Source organism: Antennarius striatus, chromosome 13 (assembly GCF_040054535.1).
Source record: "Antennarius striatus isolate MH-2024 chromosome 13, ASM4005453v1, whole genome shotgun sequence".
In the NCBI taxonomy this organism is placed as follows: Eukaryota; Metazoa; Chordata; class Actinopteri; order Lophiiformes; family Antennariidae; genus Antennarius; species Antennarius striatus.
The window spans coordinates 4,652,354-4,668,475 of NC_090788.1; the positions used below are offsets into that span (position 1 = coordinate 4,652,354).

Sequence of the window (16,122 nt, forward strand, 5' to 3'; positions counted from 1 at the left end):
GCCCTGTGCCAGACAGCCAGCTCCCATCAGAACAAAGGGCTCCGATTTAATGCTAATTGGATGGTTGGCTGGTGTTGTCTGCGCTCAGAGGGCTCTTTATCGCTAGCCGTGCCATCTCTTCCTGCAGTTTCAGGCGGGCGAGCTTCTTTTTGGCGACTCCCGGCAGCTTCCAGCATCAGCGTGTGCTCCGAGCGGAACAAGCTTTTTTGTTGTGCAGTCGTGCTTTGATGCAACGGGTCGATTCCCACGCACGGCCTACATCGCCCCCCCCCCCACCCCATCCCAAGGCTGGACAGGTGTGTGTGTGTGCCTCCACCTCTAAGCTGCAGCCGCCACGCTGTGGTTGTGTTTGTGACCATGGCTTTGGCTTCACGGCGCTGCGAGCCGCGTGGTTCGAGCTCAGACAGAATCCCTCCCTGGAACGACAACAGCACAAGGTGAAGGGATGCAGGTTCAAACAAAGTACAACCGATCAGAGTCTAAATTGCATGTTTTTGGAGGTGGGGGTGGCAGAAAACCTGGAAAGAACCCACACAAACTCTTGTTCTGCATGGAAACAATCATTTAAACATGTTTTAAAAAAGGTCAGACGTTGCTTTCCTGCTGCACAGAGCTTTTGGTCCGTCCCCCAAATAATCACTGTGTGTGTGTGTGTGTGGGGGGGGGGTGCACATTCATTTTGCATGTGTAAATCTGTAGTTATTACCTGTGTCAGATGAAAAGTGTCATATCTCCACATTAGAGTCTGTAAATCCTTTCTTGCCCTCGTTCACCAGCACGGGCTTCTCCGTCCGTGTGTGCCACACTAATACCTGCAGGCAGCGGGGAAGGGATGGCGATGAGCAGAAATATTCAGTTTGATGGAACCTTTAAACACAAATTCTTATTTGCATTTTACGATACAGGAACCACACATGCTATACAAAGTTAAAGGCAGAACGTTGCACACTTTTAATTAGCTGGAAACAGATATGCGGCTGAAGGACGACCGCTCTTTCATACTTTTAACGATGTTTACAGATGTAAGCGTGTGAAATTGAACACGCATATAGCTTCGTTTTCTTACCTTAGTGCAATTAGCAGCTTTGGGCTCCAAGTCATTCAGGTCAACCAGCTCCTTGAGCAAACTGCTCTCCTGATAGCCTCCCTTCACCCCTCGTAACTTGAAATAAGCCTGAGGTTTGGACAGGATGAGGTGCAGGTTCACTGCAAACCCCGCCATGTCGATGGCGAAGGGCCGGTGTGGGTCAAACACCGTCTTCCAGCCGTACACTTTGCCTAAGTTGTTGACTTTAGGTGATTCGTACCGCAAGCCGCCCACAAAGGCCACGGGCCAAACGGACACCTTCTTGGTGGAACGCATCTGGAGGTGGAAAAGAGATCATCCACAAAACAGATTTAACTAAAACTGAAGACACAAATCCCAAATCGAATCTGTCAGGTGGGGGTTTTTGCTTTGCAGTACCTCCTCAAACAGCTCCAGGCTGTAGGTGTTGTCATCATCTGCAAAGAAGACGACCCCCGGCTGGCTGTTGTTCACAGTGAAGGTCTCGCGGAGCAACCGCAGGGCCAGGTTCCTCTGTATGGTACCCCGCGGTATCCTGGGGTCCTTAGCGTCTGGACGGATCTTGTAGTTCCTGGGCGTCTCCACGTTGAGGTGGGTGTAGTTGAGTCCTGTGTCCTGGAGGAGACGGCTGACCAGAGCCGTCCTCCTCTGGGAGTCCTCCACCAGGATCCAGTGCAGGTTGGGAACGTGCAGGAAGGTGTTGGAGAGACGCGTCAGCTCTGCTTTCTGCACCGGCCGGCTGTAGGTGGGGGTGATGACGTGGATGGTGGGCAGGAGGTCGGACCAGGGCGGCGGACGGCTGTACACGTACTCGGTGCGAACCACTTCGATGATGTCCCGATTGTGAAGCGAGCACGACTCCTTCAGGGCAAAATTTAAGCCACCTTCTTGTTTGTCATCTAGAGGTGGAACGAGTGGAGTGAGACCGCGTGGATTCAATAACTCTTTGCATCCATTACAGAACAATCCATGTCTACAAAATCATGTAAATCTCAAACTGATCTGAAAGGATTATTAACATCCTGTTTAAAGGTTGGAAGAATCAAGATTCAGATGTTTTGTATAAATGGGAATGTAACTCCAAGGTTTAAGACACACTTTGAAAGAAAACAGGAGAAATAAACACCGTATTTGTGGAGAAAAAAAATGGCTTAAAAGAAGTGAAATTACCCATCTATACAGCAAACGTCATGAAAAGTTGGTTCCAGTTCACAAATAGAGATGAACAAATTAATAATTACAATTTTAAAGAAGATAATTTCATATTCTTGGATGTAAAATTTGAAATCTTTGCTGGCTAAGAACATTTTTTTGTGCTCAGCCTTTGGCGGCAGTCTGTGGTCTCTGAATGCAGCTCGACTGTCTCGCTGCAAAGCACCACATACGTCTTGTGGAGTGAAGAATTTCACCCCAGAATTCCAATAACACCAGAGATAATTTAAGTAAGACTTCACCACGGGGCAAACTGTTCCTTCATCTCATCAAACCAAACAACAATAAGGTTATTTTTACTCTTGCCTTTTCGAGGCGCGAGCAGAGTGATGGTGCTCTGGTGCCAAACGGTGATGAGCAGTGTCCACGGCAACACGATCAACACTATGGCAACAATGTCTCGTCTCTTCGGCATCTCCAGGGTCGGTCCTGAGTCATGCCACTACCTGTGAGGCACACAACACAGAACACACACACACACACACACAGGATGCCGTGAAGCGGAGGGTGGAGGCCTGTCAGTCATCCGTCTCCAGAGTTCAGCCCATGTCACCTGAAGTGACTTTTAGAAATGGTATTTTCCAGATTTTACATGTCACTTATTGAATAATGAAGATGGTTTAGAGCGGATTAAGAGAGCTGATTGCAACTGTGTAAGTATTTGATTATAGAATTATGTTTAAAATGACTTTTATTGCCAAAAAAATATGCATTTAAAGTGTGTTTCATCGCCTCCTTGAAAGCGATCACTTCTAAATTAAACGGCGGTGGTTGTATTTAGCATGCTATCTTCAACCTCAGGACAGTTGACAGTTTCTTAATCCGATGACCCATCATTTATGTTAATTCAATTCCCAATCCCAAAGAATCAAAATACACTAGATGTGAGACACAAATCTCAAACCTGGAATTGTGTTTGGAAAGGCAATATGAAAGAAAACAGAACATATGAGCTAATGGCTCAAAGAGCTCTGAAACAGCTAAAAAGTCGATATCAGAATTGACAGTACGTCATATATAGACGGCTTTGGCTCTGGAGCGAAACCCGTAACCAAGGATGGCTCCTCTTATTCACCTGTCACAGGTGTTTGGACACCACCTTAAATGTTAAATAGATTATAAAAAAACAACAAGTCAATAATACAAACCTGCCTATGCTTAACGTCAACACGTGGGTGTCACTCATCATTTAGTAAAACAGTCCAGATTAATCCTGTGCAGAAATAACAACGAGGGCGGAATATGTTTGACAGGTTCGCTGTGCTGCTAATCTGCAGCTATACATTTAAATAACTTTCATATATCCGGGAACATCTTAAATAAAGTAAATATTTGGTTCTAAGAATGATTATATGCTTTCATCTATAAAGACTGACAACTGTGTGGTGATTCTTTTGTACAATTCGAGGTCTTTATGTTTTATGTCACCTTTTTCTATTTAATTGTTCTGATCAGTCTGTTTAAAGGCTCTGCTGGAGTCGACTTTGTCCTTTGAGTTTGATTTCTGTTGATTTCACCTCTTTTATTTAACCAGAAATGTATTGTTGTCTATTAATTTCATGACAAACTAAACCACACAATTCAAAAACCATGTGGTTTATTACAGTGAGATATTCTTCTTCCTAAACAACCATCGAACTAATGATTACAAATTCTACAGGTAGGGTTTATGTCAGCTATGTGATGACATAGTGGGGAACGACCAGCATCGGGTCTTCTATTCCCTTCAACGAACACCAGCTGTGATCTCGATAACACCAGCTCCAAACAATGTGTGTGCTTTTGTTCCCCTTCCCTTCATGAGACAAATCATGTGCTGGTTGATCATAAGTCTTTAGACAGAATTATTCCTTGATTAAAAGGGATCAAAGGTTCTGTGAGGTTATTCCTGCATCAGGGTGTTTAACAGGGTCAAGTTTGAACAGCTTGTCACTGATTCGTTGATACAGACGGGGTGATTATTTTTACATTGTTAGGGAACAAAAGGTGCACTTACTTTGTTGTCCATCACATTACGTATTAAAAACAAGAGGCTAGGCTGATAGGCTGGCAGTCAGCTCATCCCTTCAGGCAGTGGTACCCCAAGAGCAGGGCGCACCCCCAAAGCAGAGCCCAATGTGTCTCTAAAGCAATTATCATTTACAACAAAGAAGAGAAGACATGATGACACAAATCTAACCTTCAACTTGACCTGAACAACGGTGGGTCACGAGGAGAGACAGCCGAAGATAAGATGAGATGAAGGAGGGCAGTTCTCTTCATTTTGTTTTCTGCCCTGGCACAAACAAACTGCAGCAAACTCAGTACTTTGATAAAAACTGAGATTGTCTTTTAAGGTCAGATAAGCCTCAGATAAGATCAGCCTTCATTCGTCCTACAGTGGGGAAATTTCTGTGGGGATTTTTCTGCCTCTGCAGCAAATCATAATATTAAATTATGTGTATTTTGATCAGAGAACAAAAAAACAACCAAATGTTATCAGATTTAACAGCATTGTGTAGCAGATATCTCAACCTGATTCCACCTGATGTTGTTGGAAAATGGTCACATCTGAAAGACGGCGCCAACTACTGAGTGAACCCAGAAACGCGTTCAAGGGTGCACACTGCAACGTCTTTGTAGAGCTGAGATCCGCATTCATCACGACAAATAGGAGCAGAAACACGCACTGAAACACACACACAGAGTGATGAGACCTTGACGAACAGGTGGCACGAGGAAGAGGAGACAAATAGAGGCAGGTGGGTATCATCAGGCAATCACACAGCAGGTAGGTAAGGAATGCAGAACAGACAAGAAAGAAAAACTGAGCAGAAAACAGATAATAACCTTTACACTAAATCAGTCAATCGTTGACAAATATCAGGCAAAAATGGTTACATCATAATAAAACCAGGATCAAAAAACCCAGAACTGAAACACACACATCCCCAACAAGTGTGCACACACTCCTTCAAAATCCATTCAGTGTTTTTTTTTTCTATATTCAAAGAAAAATATAAGGAAAATCCATTACCTCTTTTGTGCTCATCCCAATCCAGGAGATTGGGATGAGCAATTCCAGGAGAACTTTCAAAAATTTTGTGGTTCAACTAAAATGATGGAAACTCTATGGATACAAAATCTACATGGATGTCAGACCAAAGGATTCCACAAAACAAGATAGTGACTTCTTTCCTTTGTGGAGGTGATGAATGATGAAAACAAAGAAACGTTAATAGCGCCGCTATCGACAATGACGTCCTGATCATCTTCCGTCAGCCCATCCTGATGGTAGACGACACTCACGTTCTTGTACAGTAATCTGGTGTTAAATATTTAATTGAATATAATTGAAATCTGCTGCTCAGCAGTGAGAGACCTCCACTGGATCAAAGAGCCAGGAGTGGATGAGGACAAGTGGAGGATGATGGCAGTCTCACCCAGCACTTAAAAAGGATCAGAAGCCTCTTACTGACTGTTTAAAATGTATGACACCACCATGAGAACTATAAGTATGTCTCTTTTGATATCAAACATCTCAGAAATATGTCTTTTAAATCCTTAGAAATCCACATGAGTGTTTTCTGCACTACTCAGTCAGAACCACATTTAGAATCCAAACAGGCGTTTCTTTTAAAATGTTCGAAATCTGTCTCAGAATCTGAATTATTGCGGCGACATCCCGGTGCGACATCCTTTAGATGATGAACAACTATAATTATATAATCATATAACAACTATAAAACAAGTCAACTTTTTATCTTTAGGTGAGTTATTAATACACAAGGAATTCTCTTTTGGGAATGAAAGCTATATTCTATGAAAAGGATGGCATCGTCAGCGTATCTAGTGAAGCAGATAACACAGTTTCAAATAATTGCTGAAATAATACGAGTTCCTTTCTAGTAGATGAAGTTACCTTCGCAATAATGTAGTCAGGAAATCAACGCTAAAGTACCATCTCCTTTGGCGTGGCTGTAATAAAGAACTAAGATAGTTCACAAGCATCATCTCCAGTTCCACAACAATTGTGCAGTCCACAAAATTAACCAAAAAAAGTTCACCTAAAAGCAAAACCTGGAATCAACAGAGTCAATAATCCAGAAATATTTCTAAATTCTGCCTGATAACTTTCCTGGCATAGCATGTGGGTCTGTAAAATTTTGCTTGATTACTTACCATCGGCACCAGTTCAAAACAAGTATAATACGTTTTTTTTATATAATGAGAAAGTCGGACAGGAAGGGAAAATGTCGAAAAGTCTGGGGTAATACACCCTGGCAGGAGTCGATGTTCCCCAACTAAACTAGATGTCGTCTGTGAACCAGTACAGAGAGAGTTTAGAGGTACAGTGTAGTGTGGTATCACTGGCACAAAAAAATAAGTTAAAAATTGTTTAGACAGGATCAAACCGGTAGAACCACTAATTGTTCAGGAGGGTGGAGAATCCTGAACCAAGGTGTGCCGGTGTGCTCCCCAAACTCTATAGTTTTGTAAAATCATATAAATCCATCCATCCATTTTCTATACCCACTTCTTCTGCAGAGAGCTGGAACCTATACCAGCTGACTGGAGGCGTGAGGCAGGGTACACTCCGGGTGTGATGCCAGCGCACCGCAGAGCCCAGTGTAGAAAGACAACCACTCACGCGCACACTCACACCTATGGGGGATTTGAACCCGGACAATTCGCCTGAGGTGAATGTGTTCTCTCCAAGAACCAAAGGGTTCTTGGAGAGAACCCTTTGGGGTCCAGTGGGGGACCCGACGCCACGTCTGGCGTTGCCACCAGAGTTTCAGAGGCTGTGATACGGTGGGGACGTCCAAGAGCCCGACCATTGATGTCCTGATCGCCTAGCAGACGTCACGGCTCAGGAAGGTACCAACACACACTGAAGCAGGGGATCAGACTGGGTTAGTGGGGAAGAGACCATTTAAAGAGACAATCTGAAGACAAATATCAAACTAATACGCTCTATCATTGTAGACATCAGGAGCACCAAGACGGAAATGGAGAAGGGACGGCTGAGGACACGGCAGGGGTGGTGCCGACTCCTGCAGCTTCACCCATCCTCACTGACCCCACGTGACATGAGAGCACCAAAACATTCATCAATCCAACTCCCAGTAATAAATATGAGGGGATTTTAAACACCTGGGAATTCTACTGAAATATCCACACTGAAAAGGAACACGTGAAATACGCAACTTCTGGAGAAAGGAAAGGAGACTGTCTCATCGAAAATGCACCTCTCAACTGAGATCAAAGAAGCGGAGAGGGTTCTTGTTCAGAAAGAAAAATCGTAAAGACGCCATAGTGGTGCAAAATTAACAGTACATGATGGGAAATAAATACACGTTATTGTCAATATTATTCACGTATGCATTGCGTGTTCCTGCTATGCTTTTGGTTTGACCCTAACTTAATGCGATGGTGTCACAGCAGCCTTCTCAATCGATGCCTAGTTTATTGACTTTGCTGGGGTTTGTTTTTGGGGGGGGGGTTTTTTTGGAGGGGGGTTCATTTTTTCTATTATTGTAAACTGTGTTATTTGCTGATGGAGATATGTTGATGATACCATCTGTTTAATGGAGTAGATGTTTCATTCCCAAAAGAGAATCCCTTGCGGGTATTAATGACTCAACTAAAGATAAAAATTTGAATTGTAATAACTATATTTTATAATATTCTTTTTTTTTTTCTTCCATTGATCAATAAATAAAACAATTTCAAACATACACTGTAAATCAGTTTAAGTGTACCTTTTTCCTGACAGGTGAAACGGATCTTATCCTTCTGGGGACGAGGTTCCGGTGTTCATTCTGTCCTTTTTTTTTTTTTTTACCCGGGTTGGAGGTAAACGCTGCGTCTGATGTGTTGATGTGCAGCTGGATCAGAATTCTAATTCAGCTGCTTCTGGATTTTAGGGCCTCTGACATCAGTGCCTTCAGTAACTTTCATCTCAGCTTCTTTCCTCCAGGAGGTGTCCCAGTTTTGGATTTGTTGTGCCAAAACAGAGAAGTATTGTTTCTGCAGTGGGCCTCTAGTCAGCACTGAAGCAACGGCAGCAGATCTTTACTCACAGAGACGAGCGATGGTCCACTTTTGCTTCACAGACGAATCCTGTTGTACTGAGTTAATGATGAAGGTGTTGATGATGTTGCAAACCCTAGCTGCACTGAGATAAACAGAGACGTCCATCAAACCCTCTTCCCGAGGGGTAGGAGAGTCTGTTTCAGAGGGGTGACAACTTGCAGATTTCCTTCAGAGCATCCAGTTGGTACTACGCAGTCGTCGTCGGGAAGGAGCCTGTTCCCGGTGCCAGCCCCTGTAGAGACAGAGGAGGTCATCCCTCTGGAAGAATGCTGCTTCTCATTGCAAAAACAAAGGCCCGGATTGTCAAAGCTGATGGCGAGGGGACGGGGCGGAGGGGCACCCATGGCCGGAGGACTCAGGACAATAGAATAAATCACATGAAAAATGTCACAGCGCCACAAATGGAATTCTTTCTTGGGTATGAGCGGGACTTGAAAAATTGAGAGAGCCATGCACAACGTGGGCGTTGTTTATCTGTGGCGTAACCAGCTACGATCACATGGTCCAGACAGCGAGAGCATGTCTGTTCATTGTGGGTTTGTTTCCTGACGGGCACATGAAAGGAGGCCACTCTGAATGGGGTCCTCTGCTTTCAACATGTTCTTGTAGAACAGAGTAGAAATATTCCTCAGCGGACAGAGAGGAGGCAAGAGGGATTTAGTAAATTTAAATGCACCAAAGAATTTCATGTCTTATGTCTGAAACTGGACTGATTAGGATTCCATACTGACTGCTGATGTGACTATCAATAGCTTGTATCAATGATGAGTTAATCAGTTCCAGTTCCTGCCACCTCTGTCGGTCTGCATATCTGAACACGTTGTGCCTGTGAAGACTCCACCAAACACACAATGGATGTGGATATTTTTAGATATTAATGTGTAAACGCGTGCAGACATCCTGCTTGTTCAGTCTGAGAGCTCGCAAAAACATTTACTGCATTTACACCATTATCACCATTATCACCATTATCACCATTTATACCATTCACTGGAGCTACATTTACAGAAAAGAACCTGCAAACTAGGAGAACTCTCACCTTTACCAACGCTGCCCTGAGCTAAAGTCGCCACGCTTTGAGTTACCGTTTCAGTTCACATTATTATTATTATTATTATTATTATTATTATTATTATTATTATTATTAGTATTAGTATTAGTATTATTATTATTATTATTATTATTATTATTATTATTATTATTATTATTATTATTATTATTATCATTATCATTATCATTATCATTATCATTATTAGTATTATTATCATTATTATTATTATTATTATTATATTATTATATTATTATTATATTATTATTATTATACTATTTTCTTGAACAAATTCATAATTTTTTGAAATTTTGAACTTTTATAGATTTTGATCCACAGATGATGAGTCAGCCCACAACATTATTCCTCCTAATGCTTACTGACTGTTTGCTCCTTCCCAACCTCAGATTCACTTAATTGCCTTTAAATTCAGGCGTGTTGGGGTACTAGGTCTCTTCTGGAATAACAAGCAGTCATTAATATTTCCATCGTATTAAAAACACTATCTGGGTCTGCGTGCACCTGATCAGGATGAGACACGGGAATTATTACTGAAGTATTCGATCTTCTGACTGCGACTGTTCATCTCCTTGAGGATCAGAACGATTCCGTTCAGCGTCACACACTGACGGCCGTTAATGAGACGGCGATTCACTCTCAAAGGTGTCACATACGGAAAGACGTGCAGGCGTTCTATTAAAATGCAAATTCACCCTAATGAATGGCTTCTTTAGCTGGCTGTGGCGTGTACGGACTACAACGCCTTCTCGCTGATAATTGGTGGATGTTGATTAGAGCTGTGAACTCCTCTGAGCTCGTGTTCTAGTTCCAGATGAACTTAAGTGACGACAGAGAGTTGTGTGATGAGAGCTAGTTAGCTGTGGACTGCTCGCTTCTGTTTCGGCCTTTATGGAACTTTTCATACTTTTAGATTACAGTGTTTCTGCTTTTAACATGGATAATCATATCAAACTCTAAACAGGCTTTCTAAAGGAGTATTTTGACATTTTTGAAATGTTAAATGGTCCCATTCTGCTTTTAAATGTTGCCATTCAGTAAATATCTAATAATAAAAGGCTTAAATGTTTATTTGTGTGCTTAAATCAATGGCGGCTATAAAGTGAATCATGTTTACGTTGCGGTGAATAATAACCGGATTTAGCTGCTTTGCAGCACATAAAAGAGAGACCAGTGAGGTCATGAGGTCATGGAACACATGACGGCCGGTGAGGGAGTTCTGAACCCACAGTCAGGTCAGTTCTGAGACGTGAGAATAACAAACAGACCAATCACGACTTCTCCTTCTGGAAAGAACCACTCCAGGCTGGAGCAAAGACTGTACTGTCGGCTGAGGACTCAGAATAAGAAATGTGGGTGTGGAGGAGCCACGAGGGGACCGACGTGGGCCTTCCTGCTCTGCAGGTCGATCACAGCGATTAAATCTGAGCGCGGCGACGAAGGAGCCTGGCAATCTTTCCTGAACCGGCACATTTAGAACGGGTGCTGCAATATGATTATTGAATTTACTTGTCACTAATGAAGTTCTTCCAGAAGGGGAGGAAATCTATATTTGGAAGCCTTTCCGTGCATCATAAGCCTGGATAAGTTCTGCAAAATAATGAAGTTAAGGTGAAGGAGAATTATCAACTCATCCAACAGGTTTCTTTAGTTCTAACTGATTGGTGAGGAGTTTCTGATAATATTTAAAGTCTTTCAAGGTCACAAATACTAGAACAGTCATCAAGAACACGTCTAAAGAATTGAGTCCAAACACTAAAGATAATAATGGGAGTGAATTCAGCGTTCTGTTTTTTAGGTATTCCCTATAGTAACACCCGACATCTGAATGTTCTTCAGAGGTATTTTGCAACAGGTACAGTGAGTAACTTGATAGGTGGGTGTATGAAATTACAAAGCATTACTGAGGAGATGTTTACTAGTACAGATGGTGTGAAGTTTGGCATTTCACCAAAAGTATTAATGAGGTCAGGACGGCGCCATGTTTTACACTCCATCAGCACACGTTATTATCAAAGCAACAGTACAGCAAAAAAAAATTTAAAAAGCTATTTCTAAGCTTTAATACATTTTTCACTAAATTCAGATCAATATTAAAATGAAACTGGTAGGATACATAAAAACTATAGATTATAATGAATATTTTAGGGTGAAATAAAACTATAGATGTCTTGTAAATACTCATTTATAAACAACATCCATGTTGTATTAAATAAATGACCTTTAACATGTCACCACAAGGAGAAAAAAAACAAAGTACTTTAAATCCATGTGGAGGCACATAAAGGCTTTAATAAAATTATATTTATGTCACCTACATTAATGGGAAGTTTTTATTATCATTTTTCCATTTCATGTGGAGCCAGTGTCATTAAGTAAACTTATTATGATGCCTAGATCACATTATGGCATCTTTATATGCACACTTATGTGTTTTTAGTCAATATATACAGACATAAACATGTTTATTCATATTCATTATATAATTATTGCAGTCATGCATTTTAAGTGACTGTTTTTCCTGCCTCTGTTATAAATAAATAACATGTTATGTCATTTCTACACAACAATAAAACACGGCGTCAGAGCCCACTCTTTGAATTAACTTTGGAAATAAAATAAGACAATAAAAATTCTTCCAATTCAATGTTGGGAATAAATCTTTCACTGAATGAATAATGAGATGAAACCAATTTCAAGTTGGTGTTAGAATAAACAGGTGAGGTCATTCTCTGCACACAAGAGCTCTAAATAGTTATACATATCATACACATTAAACTCTCATTATGCAGGGAGTCTGAGAATAATCTAAACAAGCTGTTTGCTCAGTTAACATCCTCACTTTCTTGCTTTTTTAAATACTCCATTTATTGATGGAGTAAATAATGACACACTGGTTTCCCTGGAGGTAATCAACACTCATCAGAATTCATGGGTCTTATCGCAGAATCAATCCACTCAACATGAGCCTAATCAAAGTAATAATCATGTGAAGATGATTGTATGACCGTGTCATAATTACTACATTCTCGTGTGATACGACGCAAATCAGCAGCCGGTGGCGAATGACAGTCACCGCCATCAAAACAGTGATATTCTGTTGGGCGTGTAATTAGCTTAATCCAATTATTGTCACCATCAAAGTGAGAAACTGTTTCTCCGTGCGGTCGGTTGTCGCCGGTAATGAGGCGGCTTCTCCTTTTGCCTTGAAGTGACACCAGAATGTTTGTGTTTCTACATTTAAAAGGTGATATCAACACACAGGAAACCAGCGCAGACGGTAGGTGCATCAAGAAAAAGTGCGTTTAAAGCAGCGCGGAGATGATTTTTAACTTAGCTTGAGGTAAAAGGATCAAACTGGAAAAAAAAAAATCATTCTCAATCATTTTGATTGGAATCACCTTTAACACACAAGTAACACAATCTCTGCAGCCACAAACCCGTCAGCAACAAACCAGACAATAAACCAGCTGTAATTGCAATGAGACTGCCAGCTGGATGTCAGAGGTCAGAGGTCACAACAGAACCAAACCTCTTAGATCTTTTTCTCAACTTAACCACATTCCTTTCTGTTTTAACCTCAAGTTAGAAGAGCTTTTAGGGGCATTGAACACCGCCGCCCGAGGCTACGTCCTGCATCTGGATGAGGGACACACACCTACTGTACATTCAGATCACAATCCTGACTGACAACAACACACACATTAAGATGCCGACACACTCCCCAGCTGTTTGCCTCCGAAGTGAGAGGCTTTGAAAGTTGCACCCTGAGTTTACAACCGTGAATTCATCATCGTGGGTCGGGGTCGGGGGGCTCGTTTAGACACGGTGCTGCTCTCTCTGCTGTTATCCACAGAGATCTGCATCTCCAGCCCCCCCCCCCACACCCCCTCCGAGTGCCGAACAAACAGGGAGGGGGCTTCCCATCACATGATGCTGTACATGTTCCAGTGCATCAAGATGCATTCGCTTCTCTTTTAGGGACTGATAATGAAGGTGTCTGCTGCTGCATGCGATTATTATGACAGAGTAGTGGAGTCGAGGGGGATTTGGGAGGTGGGAAAACCTTCAAAGAATTTATATTAATGACTAATGACTAGTTTATTAAACCAAAGTTTCATCACAGTTCACTCAGGGGAGTAACAGCTTTCTTCAGTCGGAGGTGCCAACGCTTTATATTAATGTATAGAACGTGAATATAAATCAGCCAATCAAAAAGGAGAAGAGAGAGCACTGGAAGATTCTGATTGGCTGTGACCAGGTGGACGTTGAGTTCCTAAATCACAAGCACAGATTTAAATATGACAAAACTCTCTGGGACTGCTGCGTCGTTGAATTTGCAAACAGTTCTTTACTCCTGAGTCTCAAACTGAAGGAAAAACATCTTTAATCATAAATAAATAATAAATAATAAATAATATTTCTTTCTGATCAACCACTATTTTTATTCTTGGCTTTAAATGAACAACTCCTGTTTGGGATCGGCTCCGTTTTCTGTTTACTGTTTATTCTTTTGGTGTAATTCAGCGGAGTGGCAGAACCATCACCATCAGCAGGAACTTCATAGCACTCACTTCCTGCTTTGTAGGCTGATGCCGTTGGATGGAGGATCTGCTTTGTGTATTGATCTGCATCAGCATTCCGTCCTCTTGAAAGGAGATTGCCTTCTGATCCGAAGCAGCCTCAAACAACCTCAAACAATCTGACTCGAACAGATTTTTTTTCATCCAACTTAAAAAGAAGAGTAGGAAGATAAAGAGATGCCAGAAAATAGAACTCAAATGCAGAATGATTTTCCTTGAGCCCTGACTTACTATTGATACTGGTGCTGTCAGGATGCAGATTACACACAAACACACTTGTTGGGATTTTAAATATCAAGGAAATGGAAACCTGGAGTCAACTTTTCAAACTAAAGAGGCAGATAAAACAGCAGTTTTTATTTGTTTTTTTTAATTTAAATTTAAAAAAATCTACAAAATGTTCACTAAATCACTCTGGACACTTTCAGTTGAGTTGATGATCCACATTCCCGGTATGTGTCATCTTAATCCTCATTTTTCCTCATTTGCAGGGATTAAACTCATTTGTCAGTCAAATATCCTCCAGCAACAAAAACAACGATTTGTTTCTTACTTGATTCCTTAAGGAATAATTAATCAAGGTCACTTTAAAGGTAAAAGCTCAAAACGTACCTTTTTTATTTCACTACTCAACTTGGTGTTTTCCAGAGAACGGTGTGAAATTTACGAGCATCTCACCCTCTTGCGCTCCTGTTTTTCCATAGTTAAAAATATCCCAAATTTGCAATTATTCTGTATTTCATTTCCATTCTTTCTTCTCATGATGATTCCAGTCCCTATTCTTCTAAAGTAAACGCGATGCTACACCGTGTGGAGTAAAAGACTTCTGTCCGGATGAAACTTCTCAGTGGAGAGGACTCCTCTATCACCGGACAAGCATGCGTCTGTGCGCGCCGGAGAGAAAAACGCTTCAGACCTTAACTGGAGCAGTGGGAGCCGCTTCCCCGCATGTAGACTCTTCCTCCTCCTCTTCCTCCTCCTCCTCCTCCTCCTCCTAGCTTCTTCAGCCTCCGGAGCTCAAATGGTGTCATCAAGCCTGATCCAGAGCTCTCCGCGCCCCCGGTAACATCTCCAAGGTGCCGCCGTCTTTCCAGAGATGCGCGCGTCCTGCTGGATGGATGAAAACCTCCAGTCGGACACGGAAGGAACGCGCTTCATGAAGGAGATGAGGAAGAGGAGAGGGCAGCTGATTTGGCACCAAACCCTCCCTCCCTCTCCTCACGTCGCTCTGCCTTTCTCCGTCACCACCTCCCGTTTTATTCCCACTGAATGAATAACCTTTTTTCTTTTTTTTTTAATTTGCCTGATGAGAATCTGAGTGTATTTATATGGGAGTGATGGAGTCTTTGCTCTGGGGTGGTGGGGGTTGCACCATCTGAAACAAACATGACTATACACCAACAGCCTGCAAGAGAGGCTGATGAGAGGGGAGTGGGGGGGGGGGGTAAAAGAAGCAGCATCACTTTATCATCCATGAAGAAGATGGATAGATCCTGAAATGGCCAATCATCAATAGCCGGGGATGTAAACAAACACCCTTAAAATTACATTTCCCCATGCTGGAGCCATTAAATGCTCCTTCCCTTCACTTTGAAAGGCGTGACATTTAGAAGAAATGCTGCTCAGCTGGTGGCAATACACCAAAGTTACGCCTAACCTTTACTAAATAATGGTCTGTGGCCACACGTCGTGTGACACCTCTGTAATTGGAAAACAAGATTAAAATATAAGTGCCTCCCCGTAACAGTTGGAAAGCCACTGTAATGTTCACATTAGCGGATTCTAATGAACTGGATTGATTAATGGCAAGAAGAAGAAAAACAAAGCAAAATAAAACTCCCATACAATGCTGTTTTAAATAAGATGTAGACCAGGGCTGTCAAACTCCTTTTCAGCATAATGGCTGCAATCAAAGGGCCAGATGTAACTTATAAATGTAACTACATGTTACTCAGTGTAAAGTATAATAAATAGATGTAACTTTAATGTTAAATAACTGAATTTATTACGTATTCAAGTTACAAACGTTACAGTTGCACAGAAAATATCATGTCTGCTTGTTGCTCTGTTATAACATGAATCCTTTTCATTTGTCAGGTTATGAAACCCACAGAACT

At 41.8% G+C, this 16,122-nt stretch overlaps 1 protein-coding gene across 8 annotated transcripts; it reads right to left on the bottom strand.

The window, feature by feature from the left end:
* Window positions 1-280: 280 nt before the first annotated feature.
* On the bottom strand, window positions 281-15,122 carry b3gat1b (beta-1,3-glucuronyltransferase 1 (glucuronosyltransferase P) b). Of its 8 annotated transcripts, XM_068330650.1 has the most exons (9): window positions 14,618-14,896; window positions 8,023-8,588; window positions 4,803-4,946; window positions 4,458-4,469; window positions 2,585-2,724; window positions 1,466-1,965; window positions 1,067-1,363; window positions 707-812; window positions 281-416 (listed from the first exon to the last, which is right to left on the bottom strand). In XM_068330650.1, the coding sequence occupies exons 5-8, from the start codon at window positions 2,691-2,693 to the stop codon at window positions 726-728; spliced, it is 993 nt and encodes a 330-aa protein (XP_068186751.1). In that variant the 5' UTR covers window positions 2,694-2,724; window positions 4,458-4,469; window positions 4,803-4,946; window positions 8,023-8,588; window positions 14,618-14,896; the 3' UTR covers window positions 281-416; window positions 707-725. The 8 variants fall into 8 exon arrangements, with proteins under 8 accessions (XP_068186751.1, XP_068186752.1, XP_068186750.1 ...); XM_068330651.1 differs by lacking the exon at window positions 4,458-4,469; XM_068330649.1 differs by lacking the exons at window positions 4,458-4,469; window positions 4,803-4,946; window positions 14,618-14,896 and adding an exon at window positions 14,922-15,121.
* Window positions 15,123-16,122: the final 1,000 nt, after the last annotated feature.

Bases quoted from the DNA above. Each gene is read 5' to 3' on its own strand.
- b3gat1b (XM_068330654.1), bottom strand. From the start codon at position 2,693: ATGCCGAAGAGACGAGACATTGTTGCCATAGTGTTGATCGTGTTGCCG. The intron at 1,966-2,584 runs GCAAGAGTAAAA...TTCCACCTCTAG, and splicing joins TCTGCTCGCGCCTCGAAAAG to ATGACAAACAAGAAGGTGGC. The intron at 1,364-1,465 runs GTACTGCAAAGC...TTCCACCTCCAG, and splicing joins GCCTGGAGCTGTTTGAGGAG to ATGCGTTCCACCAAGAAGGT.